Source organism: Plectrocnemia conspersa, unplaced genomic scaffold, assembly GCF_051122295.1.
Source record: "Plectrocnemia conspersa isolate PC_06_02 unplaced genomic scaffold, ASM5112229v1 ptg000013l, whole genome shotgun sequence".
Classification (NCBI taxonomy): domain Eukaryota; kingdom Metazoa; phylum Arthropoda; class Insecta; order Trichoptera; family Polycentropodidae; genus Plectrocnemia; species Plectrocnemia conspersa.
In genome coordinates this window covers 23,487,435-23,504,294 of record NW_028277177.1, presented here as the reverse complement: position 1 = coordinate 23,504,294, position 16,860 = coordinate 23,487,435, and the positions used below count along the sequence as shown (strand labels likewise).

Here is a 16,860-nt window from a genome sequence, read left to right as displayed (position 1 = left end):
TATTAAAGAATAAAAAGCCCAACTCGTTCTTATTACTTAATATTTGCATAAAAAAAATGTAATTAAAACATGGTATGATTGGTAAATAAAAAAAGGAATTGATTTTCAACTCAAGTATGGCACTAACAAAGTTGGGTTAAATTATTTTAGCTTATATAAAAAAAATGGTTCTTAAATATTACTTAAAAAAACTTATAAAAAACTAACCAGTCTTTATATGTTTTATACAAACATTACAAAAGAAGGCATCCATTTTTATTTTAAATTTGAACAATTTAAAATAATTAATTATTTTTGTTACTATTTAGCCAAGCTCTAACGGCAGGCTCGTGTTTTGTCATCCAATTTATATTGTTTTGAACATTCTCCTTAGCTTGCTTTCTGGCTCTCTCGCCTGCGCCTGCTTCTGGATACTCTTTGAAGAACGCTTCCATCTAAAAATTAATATACAAACATTGCTCAATCCTATCTACTGTGAATCATGTTTTTAAATTACCTCTTTCAATTTCAATGCAGTTGCAAAATTCCTTGTTATGCCAATAACTGCGTTTCCTAACACGCGACTGTTGAGTGTAAACTTGTCAACGAATCTAGGCCAATCACCCCTGAAATGGTCCCAAACGAGTGGCGTGCCAACTGGATTAGCGGATACATATTGGACGATATTCAAATGGTCCTGGCTGCGTACATAGTCTTCGTTCCACGCCAAGCTCAAGTATCTGAATGAATTTTAAAAAATTACAAGAATATTCATAAGGCAAAAACTAAAAAAACATCATTTCTCATATATCTATAATACACTAATTACTCATTTAGGGCTATTTCTATATTATTTTTGAAGGGTTACTTAAATCAATTGACTGACAGCTTTCGTGGTGAAATATTTATAAAATCATAATGTCAAATCATCAGTTTAAGTAAAAAATACGATATTATTTCATATCGTTATAGACAAAAAATTCAGTCTATCGATTGTAACTAATCATCAGTTCAAATGGATGTAATAAATAAGGGTAAAGGTAAAATAATTACCCTTGGAGAATGAGTGATACTAGATACAAATGTGCTTATGATACGCGTAAAACCATGACAAGGCTTATATACACTACAGGTCAAAAGTTTAAACCTGCAACGATGTTCATAATCAAGAATCTACCCTCATTTATTTTAACTATTAAAAATACTGTTACCCAATTAAAGAATAGACTATTTTCTGCATTTGCCATAATAATATTATGGCATGTCTTTTTTAGACTCGCCCTTTCTTCACAGAGGATCCTACACAGAGGATCGTAAAAAGGACAAGTGTGACTAATTCGATCCAGCTGATAAATATGCAATGGCGAGCGTTCAATTTGTTTTCATGCATTCGAAACTACACAAATCACAATCTAGAGATTTCTGCTTCTATTTTTCATTTAGTTTCGTCTTACTAAACTGTTTACACTCGTTTATTTTGCCAGCGTTAAAAATACAAATCTCTTGCTACAATGGGGCGGAAAATAATAATTAGACGGCAGAAAAAAGAGCTGCAATTATTACTTTTCACCAGGGCAACAGAACTCGGTTGAACATTGCCTAAAAATTAAAAACAGTGCAGGAAGCTATTAAAATATTTAAATATTCAGGAATAAATTGTGATAAATGTCTTAAAATTACATCATAACAACGGGATCAGCATATAGTAATTTTTAGTAAAAGAAATAGAAGGCGTATGACAACAGAAATTTCTTCTTATATTCCAGAATCGAACTTACAAACTTCGTCAACGGAACAGTAATAGCGGTGGATTAAAAAATTGTCTTGAATAGATTTGTAAATATTTCTGCTTTATTTGTGTCATTAGACTTTCAAAAAAAAAATATTTTTTGTTGGCATTATACAAAAGCCGAAGGGTCGATGCATAATGCGATGGAATGTGTAGCATAATAACACTGACAGATATCAAACATTCTGTAGAATTACGACAACGCCAATTATTCCGATTTTTTAATCATTGTACGCAGACACAGACTGACCAGTTTTTTATTTGACAATAACAAACTGTTTCTGCTCTAAATCATAGCATTGGCTAGACAATCGAGAATTGGATGTAAGGGTATGTAGACATGAACATGGCCATACTGAATCACTTCCATTAGCAATATACTTTCTATAGACTTTATAAAACCAATTTACTTGACTTACTTGACGGAACTCACACTAAGCAGAGCTACACTGAAATGACTCTTAGATGATTAAAGTAAACGCTTTCACTTGCATACTAAGGGTTTTGTGAATGGCGCCGCTCACATACATTGCATCAAAATGTTTTAAATCTGCTAGCAAAATCTCACTGAGAATAAATCACTTTGTGTGTGGTCAAATCAAGCAATATTATTAGGATTTAAAAGTTGTACCACAAACGCTTTACTTAATTTTTCATCAAGAAAATAGAACCAACCTATTTAATATAGAAGGGTCTCGCGATGCAGCCAAAGCTCTCATTAAATTGGTCTTCTCCTGAGCATCGTCTTCTTCCATAAACCTATTCCAAAGCTCCGACCATTCTTCCTCGCCAGTTTCCTGAATACCTAAACATTTACATAACCAATATTTAGTTCGATTACATTATAAACAGAATAATAACGATAAAAAAATATCTTACCGTAGAAGTAGACAGCATTTTTAGAGTTAGGCTCAATAGTCTCATTATTCTTGATATAATCTGAGAACCTTACTCTGGCATCTTTTAAGCTTTCAGTATCTCCCACAGAGCACGCAAATTTATATACAACGTTGATTAATAAGCTATAAAAACATTTAAAAAAAATTATATAAATTATACGTACCATACCAAAAGATAAATGTAAATTACCTTTTGACATGATCCTTTTCTGGATTCTTTACTTTCAGAACATTCTGCAATAAATTTCTCAAAAATACCTAAAACATGACGAATCATTCACATTAATGTTAAAGGCAAAGTAGATTAAAGGTGATTTACCCGATATTCAATATAAGCTGTCGATTCTGACATTAGAGGTTTCAGTTTCGAAAATATTTCATATGCGACATACCAAGGTATGTATTCTATTTCTTCTGTTAAATACTGGGACATGTCCAAAGCCAAATCATACTGTACTTCACCTGCTTGTGCTAAATTGAAGACGTCGTTCAATATGTGAGCTCGATCGGACACAGTTAGCTCGGTTGACTGTAAATAATGAATGTACATATACATATATAATATTTATTTATGTACTGAAATATTAAAAATAATTAAATCTGGAAGCAGAAATTAAAAATGGTACGAGTCAAAATTCATAACTACCATGTTTCCCCGAAAATAAGACCCAGTCTTTTTTTAGTCCAAAATACACACTATACTCTATTTGCGTTAACACAGTCAGTTTAAGAGCAATAAAGTTTTAAATTAAAAATGGAAAACAACGTATAAATATGGCAGTCCAAAACATTAAGAATAGATTTAAAAAAATGGTATGAAGAGTCGATAGAATAAATAAAAAATGACCCAAATAAGATATTGAAAACAATAAAAAATTAATTAATCCTACTCATAGAAACAACATAATAAATACGGAGATTGATGGAAATATATATAAAGATCCTCATATAATAGCAGAAAAATTGAATACATACTATTTACATTGAGAATATAGAAGAGATAGTAAATTCAATACTTCAGTTTAATAATTTAGTACCGTACAATAATGAAACATTGAATGTAAAATTTAGTGAATTTAAATTAGTACTTTAGAAGAAATTCACAACATAATTTGTATATTAAAAAGAGGAACCAGTAGTTAAAATTTGTTTAGTGTAAAAATTAGCTATATTAGCTAAATAAATTAATAATATAAATAATAAATAACTTTCATTAGGTTACCCTGGGTTTGGATTTGAAAAGCAATTGAACGTTTAGCAACTGTCAAGTTGTGTTTTATAGACATTATAGAGCAGCATATAATTTCACTAGCGTTTATCAGTTAAATTATGTTTTCGCTAGTAGAAATATATATATGTACTATTGTACTGATGTAAAGTGAAAACATAACTGCACTGAAAAATACACATTCACTATAAAATTTGTACATCGCATGTAAATAAATAATGATAAGTATGTAAATATTACTGCGTACGGAAAAGTTGCAATCATATAATTTTACTAGGACTTAAATTATATTTTTACCGGTAAAAATATATATCTACTGAGGAAAATGTATTCCGATATGATTATACCAAAGCAACATATTTAAAAAAAAAATTCGGCATAGAATTTTTTAAGGGATAACCTGATAACTTCTGGTTTAGAATCAGGGAGGGAAGCAAAAGTTTGACAGTTAATGGTCATTCTTATTTAATATTTCGATTTCATTAAATGACATGCATTTTTCTGGCCAAGTTTAAGAGGGGAGCAAATACCCTCTCTTCACCCCCTCAAATGACGCCCCTGTTATTTTTTTAAACATTTGTTTAATTAGGGCCCATATTAAAAACACCTTAAAAAATCACACTATGGCGGAGTAGGTCATATTTGCGGGGAATTGCTTTCGCTTACAAAAGTCAAAATTTCGGTCTCTAATTGATACCATTTTTATTTTGCATACAGATATATATGTAATCTGTGGAGTTGTTTCTAAAATATGTATATAGCAAGATACACATAATTCTGATCAATGTTTATATCAAATTGCATGAATATGATTTGTTGAATAAAATTAAAAATTATATTTTTTGCATGGTATAAAGTAATTATTTTTTCAAATTAGTTCAACTAACTTTTGATGATAGTTCACTTTTAATCTGTTGCCACATCTCGGGACTGTAGTTGACTCTATAATATCCAACTTGATCACTGTTCACTTTCAATAATTTTTCGCCTTCTTCAAGTTTTATGTTAACTAAAATAATAGAAAATATTATTAGCTTTTCACAAATTAAAAACTTCAACAAGCCAACTAAAAAAAAGCAGAGCGAGTTAATTTTAAATTTTAATGTAATTATATTGTACAAGCCTGATTGATTTAAACTAATTACTAGATGTGTAATAGTATCTTAATATTATAATCTTTGATCGAAAGTGCGAAATTACGAGCGCTAAAAGCTAGATTGTAAATCTGCTTCGGACTGTACACATCTAATAAAAAAGTAAATGTATAGTTTACTTGTATAGCAAAACAATTTTGACATTATTATAAGTCGTTAGTAACCGTTAATATATATATAAATATAATAATTTAAAATAAAATATTTTACCAAATTCTTTGTCATCTGGGAACCATAATAATTCTACGGTATCTTGTCCGCGTATTTTATATGTGATAGGAATAAACCATTTATTTCTAAATTTATAAAAGAAAACCATGAATAAATAATATTATCATCACAAAAGATTTCAATAAATACCACTGACTTGAATTCCGATTGTGTAGGCACATTATCTGGATCGATTAAAAATATATGTTGAGTCAATTTGTACTCTTTATCTGTAACGTGTGTCACTGTAACAACCGGAAAGCCTGTTTGGCGCGTCCAAGTATCCATGATGTGCCTGAAATTGGTAAAATGTTAGTTTGAAATAAAATAAAGAAGACTCGAATACGAACTAGCATAAAACTCACGTCAAGTTAGGTGTAGGAAAAAAATTGGTTAGCTCATCTAGTAGATCCTGTGTGACTGTATTTCCAAATGCGTGTTTATTTAAATAGCTTGTCACTCCTTCTCTAAATATTTCTTCGCCAACGAATCCCTCGAGCATTCTTATAATAGCAGCGCCCTAATAAAAATACAACATGTATTTATATGGACATAGATATTATCCCGTATACGCTGATAACAAAAATACAAACCTTATTATAAGTGACAGAATCAAATATTGCGGTAATCTCATCGGGTGTTTCGACCTTTTGTACAATCGGATGTGAATTCAAAGTGCTATCTAAGGCTAATATGCTGTGAGTATTCGATATCAAAAATTGATCCAACTGAATATAAAACAAAATAAGTAACTAATAAAATCATTAATTTTAATATAATCACATTAAACACGAAAATAATACCATTTGCCAATCAGGAAAGATAGCATGAACGGCTTTATACTGCATATATGAAGCAAATCCTTCGTTCAACCACAAATCATTCCACCACTTCATCGTAACTAAATTTCCGAACCACATGTGAGATATTTCATGAGCTACGACTCTAGCTATGTTTTGCATGTTTTCTATCGAAGTGGTCTTCTCATCGTACAAAAGATTAGTTTCTCTAAACGTTACCAATCCCCAATGTTCCATGGCTCCGGATACAAAGTCAGGAATCGCAATCATATCTAAACGGATGATAAAATAATTTCATATCCAATAAAAATACATATATCAGAAAAATGACAAACCTAATTTCGGTAGAGGATACGCTATACGGAAATAACCAATAAAAAACTCAGTCACATTCTTTCCGAAATTTAATGAAAATTCCACTTTCTCTAACTGTTCTTTAGAGGCATAAACTTTAAACTTGAAATCATCGCCAATTCCACCAGCATCAATAGTTTTTTCTTTGTATTTAAAATCGCAGACTATAAAGCAAACCAAGTATGTAGACATCTTAACACTCTCCTTAAACTTGATAATCCTACCATCATCTTTGATGGTATTTGACTCTTCCTGGAAATAAAACAAAATTTACATATGTGTCAGCTATGATTGGTTTTAATTTACTATACTTACATCCATGTTAGAAAGTGCTATGTAATCTTTCGGAGCAATAAGCTCTATAGAAAAGTTGGCCTTCATTGCTGGCTCGTCGAAACATGGAAATGCTTGTCTTGCATAAGTAGGTTCGAATTTTGAAGTGGCTATCATTCTGAAACATTAATTTTTAAGTAAAGCAACAATTCATTAATAATTTAATATTAATCCAATAAATATTATTAACGATTATTTTTTTAAATTATCTTCGAAAATAAAATAAAATAAAATGGCAAATGATAACATAGGTATGTGAAAGGTAGTATGATGAACACGTCGTATCGTATCTTTACAATACATATTGTCTTTCCGGATCTTTATGTAATATTTGTGAAGGGTGGCTTAAAACCATCAATATCTCCGGAACCTGGCGGAGAGAATGTATTTATAGGAACCTTAATTTCTTATGAACGTTAATAAATCGTCAAAATTTATTGGTACAAATCGGTTTTATGAGCGCAAACGCCACGCATGCACATATATACTACTGACCACACATACAATGAAAAACGGAAAAGTCGTTTTATTCATTCTTTCGCTGTGTGTGCTTGTTAGTTATTACGGCGCCACACTCAAATTATTTATTACAATTAAAAATTATATTTTTTTAGTAGATTCGTTGTAGATAGTTATTTATGTGGTATTCACTGTTCTGACCAACGCTCACTCGCTGCCGCTCGTTCGCACCTAACCTTTTTAAATTTTCAAACAAAGTTTTGCTACACTAATATGTTTTAAAAGTTAAGCAGGTAGGTAGGTGCGAACGAGTGGCAGTGAGTGAGCGTTGGTCAGAACAGTGAACATCCCATAAACACAACAAACAGGTTCTTGCAGGAATTGTACGGCTTCTGTTTCAGTACGAGGCAGTTTGAACAAATTTATTTTTAATGAAAATATAATTGTATATAAATAAATAAAATGTATGAACAAATAAATATTTTTTAACATTATTCATTTAACCAACGATAATAATACAGAGTACCGAAAAATTAACTTTTTATTTAAGTTTAAATTTATTTATAAATTAAATTTAAATATCCTTTTTTGTTCTTCAAAACCCAACTCGCAACGTATTATTTTTCATGGAAACGAAATTAATACATTTCAGCAACCAGTCCGCAAAATTAGCATTTTTTATTTTATTTATATTGAAATACAAAATATTTAGTTTGTCTTGATAAAAAGCACAGAATGCAGAGTAATCTCTTATTTTTTATATATTTCAAAAAATCCTATGATAACTGAAAAGTACTTAAAAATTTCACGTGTTCTTTTAAAAACATAGTAAATAAAGATCTAAACTAAAAAATAATTGTTTGCTAACATTTCGATTTATCCCCCGACCGTTACAATGTTTATGCAAAAAAATATTAAAAGAAGCACCTACATAAGTGGAAAACGTTTGTTGCTTTAATTAGGAAAAAAATGTTACTCCTTATTCAGCAAATTGGTTAAATGAAATAAGAATAGAGGAGGCGAAAGAATTGCTCGTTTTCAATGGTATAATAAGCCAGAAGCCGCCTTAAGGTCTCTGCCCACTACACCGTATCATTCCATGGCCATTATAGGAGCGTATCAGGCACGAAAGTAACGCTCCGAACATTAACAATTAAGGCTAGTGGAGCTAACCAAATCGACACCAAAAATCTAATATATAGTCTAGATCTCTTCAACTATTATATTTTTTGGGCATTTTCCTGTTATTGTAGGCCAAATGTTCTGACCAACAGTCACTCATTGCCGCTCATTCGTACCTAGCCTTTAAAATTTATGTAGCAAAATGTTGCTAGCTGTTTTCGCATGTCATTTATAAATGTATTTTAAAGATTAGGTGTGAACGAACGGCGGCGAGTGAGCGTTGTTCAAAATTTTGCCCCCCGATAACAGGAAAGTACCGTTTTTTGATTTAGTTCAATTGTCGTTTATAAGTCACCAGAGATTAGCTCCACCTTTGAGAATCTTGCACGGTCCATTAACGTATTTATATATAATTTATTGTGCAAAATTTGTATTGCCGAAAAATCGACTGGTATAAAAATATTTGATGCTCATTGAAATTGAAATTATCGCAAATATCAGCTTTAATTGGTTCATTAAAGCGGATAAGATAAGAGTCGGAAGAGCCAATGTAAACCAGGATCATCATATTATTATAGTGTATTTATATTTTCTGATTGGTAATAATAATGTTCAACTAGTTACTTTTAGTTTAAGTAGATTAATATTTTATAAGCAGATATTTTTATCGCCTAAAAATCACATGCTATTGCCTAAGTTAACCTTGCCCAGAAAAGGGGACTTTGTCAAAAAAAATATGAAACCAATATCTAAATTAAGATTGCGCCCAAATAAATGTTTCTCTGTTTTTATTTTCGCACGATTTAAAGCGGGTTAGTAACCGCACGTTCGATCTGTTACAAACGGCACATCCCTAAGAGCACCGTATCGGTCACCTGTTGTCGCCGGTGGCGTTCCTATAGGAGCTCGAGTAAAATCCGACGATGCGGTCAGCGAGAATGCCGCTGTACTCGATGGCCAGCGAGTACAATCCGGCCGGAGCCGTCTCCTTAAGCTTCACTTCAATCTTCTGCCTGTCATCCGCCCGGTTGAATTCTTTCACAGCCAGCTGTTCTTTTCCCGGCAGCCGTTTCAAGCTCACCGAGTGCGGACTCAACGAGTAAGAGTCCAGCTCGATGGTGTCCGTGGGGCGCAGAAGTTCCAGCTCGAGGTTGAGATGTCCTTTGAACAAGTCTTCGTTCAATTGCGGCCATAGCCTGACGGCATATCGTATAGGACGCATCGCGAGGCCGGCACCGCCAGCGGTCGTCAACCAAACACTGGCGAGCAGCGACGTAACAAATGCGCATGCGCGCATCTTGCAAATCTAATCAATTAATTGCGCAACTACAATTTTTTATACATAAAAAAATAAAAGATAAATATTTTTCGGCTTGAACTTGGTGAAGGTCGATATGTATAATATAAACTGGTAAAAAAAACATATATTGTAAAAAAAATATTTACTGTAAGACCCGGCGATTTTTTTTAATTTGGTCCTAAAATAAATGTTATCATAAAAATAGCCATTTGAATTTAAAGCAGTCTTAAAAAGTAACGCTTCAAATTTCATCATATCATATTATCATATCACATCACCGGTAAATAGATTCACAATTACCGATACTTCGGTAAATTTAAAACTACCTGAGAAAATGTTGCCCATGGGCAAGTTTTGAATTACTGCCCTAACTAAATAATAACAAAAAAGGTTACCCATGTTACATAATTTAATGATTGGTTTGATTTTTTAAGAGAAAGCGACTGAATAAAATCATTGAAATAGATTATGAACGCATTTCGCAAAATTAAAATTGGGTATATACCATTGGCGTGATATTTTCGAAAACTGGCAGAACTAATTGTATTGTCGCCTGAAATCTGATGTTTATATAAAAATAACGATGGTGTTTTCTATAATTTTTTGAATGTTTTATTTAATCTAACTAACGTTTATTTTCTACGCAAAAAAATTAACCTTACAGTATTGGCTAGGTTCAGTGTTCAATGAGAGACGAAGCACTTTACTTATTTGTATACTTGTACCCTCAACTAATGTTTAGTCTATACAGGTTTCTGTCACGTGTTAAAAACAATTTATTTGAATGATTTATCTACTGCTGAATAGTATAATTGTCTAATAAATTAAAATGATAAAATAGTATATATAATTTTCAGTTATTCAAATAATTTTTAATTGCCCATTGTTGTTCTTTATGCAATTATTATATGGCCTTGGTCAATAATTTTGTTAGATTTTCATCAAAAATTTAATTAAATGATCAATATTTTTAATGGGTAAGTAATTAATGAAGGGTCTGTATTTGGTTTTAAATATTATGTTTTTTTTTAATTCAATGCTTATTTTTAAAACTAACAGAAAACTCCGTAAAAATCAAATATTATTTAATACAAAAATTCCATATAATTATTACAACAGTATTATCAGAACCACTCGACTACAATGCTAAACACAAATACATGTTAAAAACGAAATAAATCAAATAGCTATTATTTATGACTGGCTGAACACACGTATTCGTTGCAACAAGATTCGTGGCGATTCGAGATTTGGACAAATACTGACAAGTCGCTGAAATGCGTTACCCGTGATTAAGTGTCCCTTTACAGCGTTGCCAAATCCCCAGCTGTTCAAACTACGATGGCTTCGCAAAATGGTTCTTATCAGAAAAACAGCAGAGAAATACAAATCTAATAATATTTTCAAATTAGTCAAGAGTACACTAAACAAGAAAACATTTCCATCAGTGTACATTTCCGTCGAGAACTTTCACCATATACTTCTAGCTTGGAACATACGAGAGTTGGAAGACCGGAGAAGCAACCGCTTCCCACTTTACGTCAATTCTAGTCCAGTTAAGCCCTAAATGCAGAGTTTAACCAGATATTCAGAGATGACCGAATTCTACGAAACGCAGCCAATGCCACTCTTATTACACAAATTGTACGCGACTACAAATCGTTTCGAATTTAATAATCATTTATAATACAAAAAACTTTGCTTATATAAAAAATAAACACATAATATGAATATTGGGTATTGCATTCTAAGAAAAAAATGATTTTGCTACTTGGATTGTTAATCTAAATCAAAGTTTTACTGACCATTTATAATAATTAGTTGACTTTATAATAATACTATTACTGACCTTTTAATTAAAAAATTGCTAACCATTTACTACATATTGTAACTATATAGTATTAAAATATATTTAATTTTGAATGATTCATTACTTTGCTGTATATTATTATTTTAATACAATTAATATTTTATTTCATCTTATATTTTAAATAAAAACTGAATTATTTACTATATAATATAACAAGTCTAAGAGGCCATATAATTCGAATCGAATCATTAGAAAGTCTTTGGCTTAAAAACAATCAATTATAAAGCAACCAAATAAAACAAAATTATTATATAAGTATTGTAATTCTTGCGATCCTGTTTTTTTTTTATTTTTATTTTAATACCTGATTTATTTATTATAAATTTTAATAAATTCAATGTTGAGATAAAAATGTATCATAATAATAATAATACAAAAATATTTTAAAACATAAATAATTAACACAAAATACACTAAATAATCGTAGTCACACAAATGACAGTCGCACTATTACTAAATGATATGATTTGTTCTCGCTGAATAAATTCATAGTTTCACTAGCGGCTCGAGGGTTCGTATAGTATTATTTTTTATTTATACCTCTCACTTTCGAAGTATGAACGAGGTATTGAAATTAATGTATATTTTACTAATAGTTAAACGTGTCAGATATCATATCTTAAAATATCGAAGTCATCTAAATTTTGCTCCCAAAATATTTATTTATTACAACTATCAACTATTTATTAGTGTCAGTATGTATTTGTTTTTAAACTACAATCTTACTTTTTTAAATAAAATATAAAGAAAAGCTTTTGCTACTAAGAAAACAATTGTATTCCTTACTTAAAAGTTAGCATATAATTTGTTATTGAACGTTTGTTATTTAAAAAATAATCCCAGAAGGAATAATGATCACAGGAAGCTGTAATGTAATAAAACAAAACGATCCCCGACTTTCTTTGATGATGGAATATCAACTTGTGTGTAATAGTAGATTTGTGTTTTATCATTGGTTTCAATTCGATTAATATAAACATTGTAACATTCGATTGCATTTGTGCAACAAACTTGGCACATGTCTTAGCAAGTTCAGACACCGTAAAGCAATGATCCTCTAAATTTAAAACTAATACCAGTATTAATGGTGTTGTTGCACTTTTAAGACCCATAGATCAAGTCGTACGATTACATTTAGAATTTTCAGTCGATTTGTGTACAGTTTTAAATAAAGGTGTCACTATCATGCAACAATCTCGTTAAAAAAATCCGTTAACATTATAGCATTTTAAATAATAAAAAAGATCAAAGAATGATTTATCCATTTTCAATCAACACTTACGGTGAATTTTTATTAGACAAACTTCTTCATCAATTGACTTGTTTATAAAACAGGTTTACCTAAACAATGCAGAAAAAGTTTAAGATATACCACAAACGTTCAATAAATTGAGTTAAGACACAAAATTCTCTTTAACTACACCAAGAAACCAGCGTTACGCAATTATTTTTATAATAAAGAAATCTATTATGAAACTGCTTAACTGCGAACCCGCTTTCTATGTCGTCGAGATATACAGTATGATATGTTTATCATTAATTTATGTAAATGTGACGATAAACCTGATTAATCGACGTTTAATTTGTATTCATGTCAGTTAAACTTATGTTCATTTGATTCGATTATCATTTGTACTTTGCATTTTTACCTTTTTTACTTTATATTGACATGTTAAAAAAATATTTTTTTGTAGTAAAAAATGTTCAACTTACCCATCTTTGTAGGTGCTCTTATAAAATCCCACTTGACCATCTAGTGATCCTTTAAAGCTCATTTTTAAACTGTATATTCCTTTCGGTAATGTTTGTTTGGTTCTGATGAGATAGAATTCTGTTTTATCATCAAATTTTTGCAGCAAATCGATAGCAAAAGTTTCATGTCCAGAAGTAAGCGTAACACTGTCTTCTATAATAGTCATATTGCTACTATGCAATACTATGTCCTTCAATGAAGAATCAACAGAAATTGTTATGTCCTCCGCTCCGTCAAATATTCCACTTTTTATATTTGGTGTCAATGTTATTTTGTAGTGTAAAGGTTGAATGTTAGGAGATAATCTGTAATTTATCTAAAAAAAAACATTTCCTTTAATACTGATATATATTTAACAATTTAACATTTATTCAATTTTTTTATTAGTAATGCAATTAAACGGTCAGTAGTTTTAGTAAATGCTCAATAATATAAATTTATAATCCGTTTTTGAAAATAAGCTGTCAATACCTCTAAAATAAAACGTATATTAATATTATTAAAATATGGCCATTAATTAATTTTAAATGGTCTGCTATTTTTTACCAGCTGGTCAGTATACCTCGGTTTGTGGATGTTACCATGTTATATTTATAACAAAGAATCTAATATATTTATGTTACTTGTTTAGAATGTCACGTTCAGTAACCAATGGCTATGAACTCTCCGCTGCGTTTGGCCCTAACGGTTATGAATGTGACCAACAACGTTTTGCCACATAAATAAGTATTAAAATCTTAACTGATTAGGTGCGAGTGAACGGCCGCAAGCGAGAGTTCATCAAAACATTGAAAACATTTATATATGATAAATCTTGCCCTTAATTTCTATAAGTAAATTCATTTTTTAAATCAATTCCTATTTTTTAATACAATAAAACTGAATTTTTACGGAGCCATTACATTTTATATCCAGCAAAACATATTATCTCTTTGCAACACATATTATTTAACGGTTTGATAGCCGCATTATTATCAGTTATTCACTGACCGTTTGGCAAAATGTACCGATTATTTATAATTATTTTTTAATTTTAAATGACCATATGTATATTATACTGTGGCCGTTTTATTAAATAGTCTGATCACTAATTCTACAAAAAAATACCATTTGAATTGTTTAACAAAAAATTGAATTTGTAAAATTAAAAAAACACCTAATGTCTACGCGAAAGGATTTAAAAGGCAAAATTTAGCTTTTAAATAATTACAGATATACTATGTATCATAAAAATCAGAATTGGATTGTTCGTTGATCGTGATCGACCTGTCGACCACGAAGCCATTTGCAGGCACCCACATTTTCATAACAGATACGTCATATCTCGTGTTAATGTAGGATTGAACATATGATTTGTATAAACTATAGAGCATCTACATATATTTTCTGATTCCGCCACTGGTGAAATACTATAGTTATAGTAACAAAGCGCCCGCGGGGAGAGAATAAAAACAAAAAACATAGTAAATGGGATACTGACGTCTCCCGCTTCGCCAAGGCTGGGTTAAAAAAACATGCGGTGCAATAGTGGATCAAAAAAATATTTTTTAGTTAAGACCGACTAACTGCAATCATTAGTATAATCAAAAACACTCACAAAAGTAAGATGTTAGTAATTGAAAAGTTCTGAACCACTTAAAAAAACTTCACTAATGGATGCCGCACAAACTGAATGAAAACTAAAAAATCGCTGTTACAACGTTTGTTTTGCGCTGCTTTTATGTAACATATACTATTTATTTCTCGATCGTATTATAACATGCAAAGAATAGTACACATGTTACAAAAACAGAAAGCAACGTACAATGGCCGGCCAAAAATAAAACCCCAAAATATTTCGCCAAACCAAAATTACAACAACAAAAAACATGGACTATTTATATATGATACAACTACAACTTTTTGAATACTGGTGAAATCATTATAGTTGTGAGTTATTATCAAGAAATGATAAAATGCACTAAGAACTAATTGAAAAGTTTCAATTATATTACACGACATATCACGATCATAAAAAGTTAAATAATTTAGTCAACTTCTGATAGCAACAGCAAAATAATTTAGTCAACTTCTGATAGGATAAGACAGATTTAACCAACTTATATATTTTAACATACTTAAAAAATTGTGTTTTTTCTTATTAACACATTACCGTCCGCTCACGCGTTTTCGCGTGATAACCGCGTATGATAAAACAAGTGTTATTTGATATTGTAAAAATATCGTGCAAACGCAATAAACATTTAAAATATTTACATCTATAATTATTTTAGTAGCGTCAAAATATAGATAATAATAAAATTACCTAAAAATAGCCGACTGTAATGTGTTAATAAAGTTAATTATTAGTTCAAAAATATGTTCTAATTTAAAGAACTGCAATTATTTTCCCAAAAACATAATACAATTAATCTTCCGCATATTTATTATTCAAAACAATTTATTTTATAAAGGTAAATGTCATTTATGGCAAAAATATGTTAGTTATATAGTATAAAACATTTTTGCCTTAAATAATATATTGCTCTTAAAAAGTTCAGGTAACATATTTTTCACTTTCTAGTATAAATATTCTAGCTGTTTTTAAATAGCTGAAAATGTTTATTTTTCAGAACACCTAAGGCTTATGATATTGAATAATACAACATATATTTGAAAAAAGGGTAGTTAATCTAAATCACTATAATTTCGTCCCATAAATATATTTAAGTGTTAATTCAGGCAGATAATTGAATATTTAAGAGTTTCAGTTTACATACGTTCAAAGCAAAAATTTGAATACTTTTTTTTATTTACTTCGATTAGTAAAATATAATTTTATTTTAAATTAGAATAACTAGAAAAAAACCTTAATTTAATTAGATTAATTAAAAAACTTATTTGAGCTGTTATACAAAATAAAAATTCACGCAAATGCACGAATAAATATTTTATTCTTAGCCAACAGATGTCTACGTACAATATTTTAAAGTTTTAATATATTAATTGCAACAATTCGCATGAATTTACCGGTAGTGTCGGTGGAGTCACCGTAGTCGTAGTTGTAGTTGTAGTCGTTTGGCTCAGTTGGTACTCGCATGTCTTCAAATTGTCTCTGTAATTATTTTTTTCTACAGCTACAGCTATCACAGCGATGAGCAGCGAAAAAATAAAAATGCACAAAAACGTAGTCAATTTGTTTGTCAAAATCTTATTCAATATGTACTCTAACATATTGAAAATATTTAATAAAAATCAGTGTATTACACTTAGCACATGCGCCGCACACACTATTTGCAATACATGCCGAGTGATGCCTTTTATAACTTCTAGCGATAATATTATACGTACCACAATTAGTGCACCACTTGACTTAGACAATAATCAGATAGCACGTGGACTGCGAGTAATATCACTATATACAGACTGAGCCAAAAACAATTGTGCTTAAATTATTAAATCGCACTTTTTCACCGATCTTTCTTAACTATAACATTAAAACTAAATTCTCAAATAAATTTCTTTACAATAACATAATTTTCTGGATACTTAATAATATAAAAATGGCAATCGAAAAGTAGCAACTTTATATGTCTTTAACTTTTCATGATACAGAAAAATAAGTAAAAAT

At 30.2% G+C, this 16,860-nt stretch overlaps 1 protein-coding gene across 2 annotated transcripts; it reads right to left on the bottom strand.

Moving 5' to 3' along the window:
• Positions 1 to 23: 23 nt before the first annotated feature.
• On the bottom strand, positions 24 to 16,525 carry LOC148227640 (aminopeptidase A-like). Of its 2 annotated transcripts, XM_088201619.1 has the most exons (16): positions 16,260 to 16,525; positions 13,211 to 13,566; positions 6,729 to 6,864; positions 6,395 to 6,665; positions 6,063 to 6,331; positions 5,853 to 5,987; positions 5,625 to 5,779; positions 5,417 to 5,554; positions 5,260 to 5,345; positions 4,783 to 4,904; positions 2,987 to 3,196; positions 2,858 to 2,925; positions 2,648 to 2,790; positions 2,444 to 2,573; positions 497 to 719; positions 24 to 434 (listed from the first exon to the last, which is right to left on the bottom strand). In XM_088201619.1, the coding sequence occupies exons 1-16, from the start codon at positions 16,461 to 16,463 to the stop codon at positions 285 to 287; spliced, it is 2,796 nt and encodes a 931-aa protein (XP_088057745.1). In that variant the 5' UTR covers positions 16,464 to 16,525; the 3' UTR covers positions 24 to 284. The 2 variants fall into 2 exon arrangements, with proteins under 2 accessions (XP_088057745.1, XP_088057747.1); XM_088201621.1 differs by lacking the exons at positions 13,211 to 13,566; positions 16,260 to 16,525 and adding an exon at positions 9,203 to 10,221.
• Positions 16,526 to 16,860: the final 335 nt, after the last annotated feature.

What these genes read in the sequence shown, in the direction of transcription:
- LOC148227640 (XM_088201619.1), bottom strand. Translation starts at nt 16,463, where the DNA reads ATGTTAGAGTACATATTGAATAAGATTTTGACAAACAAATTGACTACG. An exon ending in TAGCACTTTCTAACATGGAT is followed by an intron (nt 6,666 to 6,728) that starts GTAAGTATAGTA and finishes TTTTATTTCCAG; the next exon opens with GAAGAGTCAAATACCATCAA. An exon ending in AAAGTGAACTATCATCAAAA is followed by an intron (nt 3,197 to 4,782) that starts GTTAGTTGAACT and finishes CATTATTTACAG; the next exon opens with TCAACCGAGCTAACTGTGTC.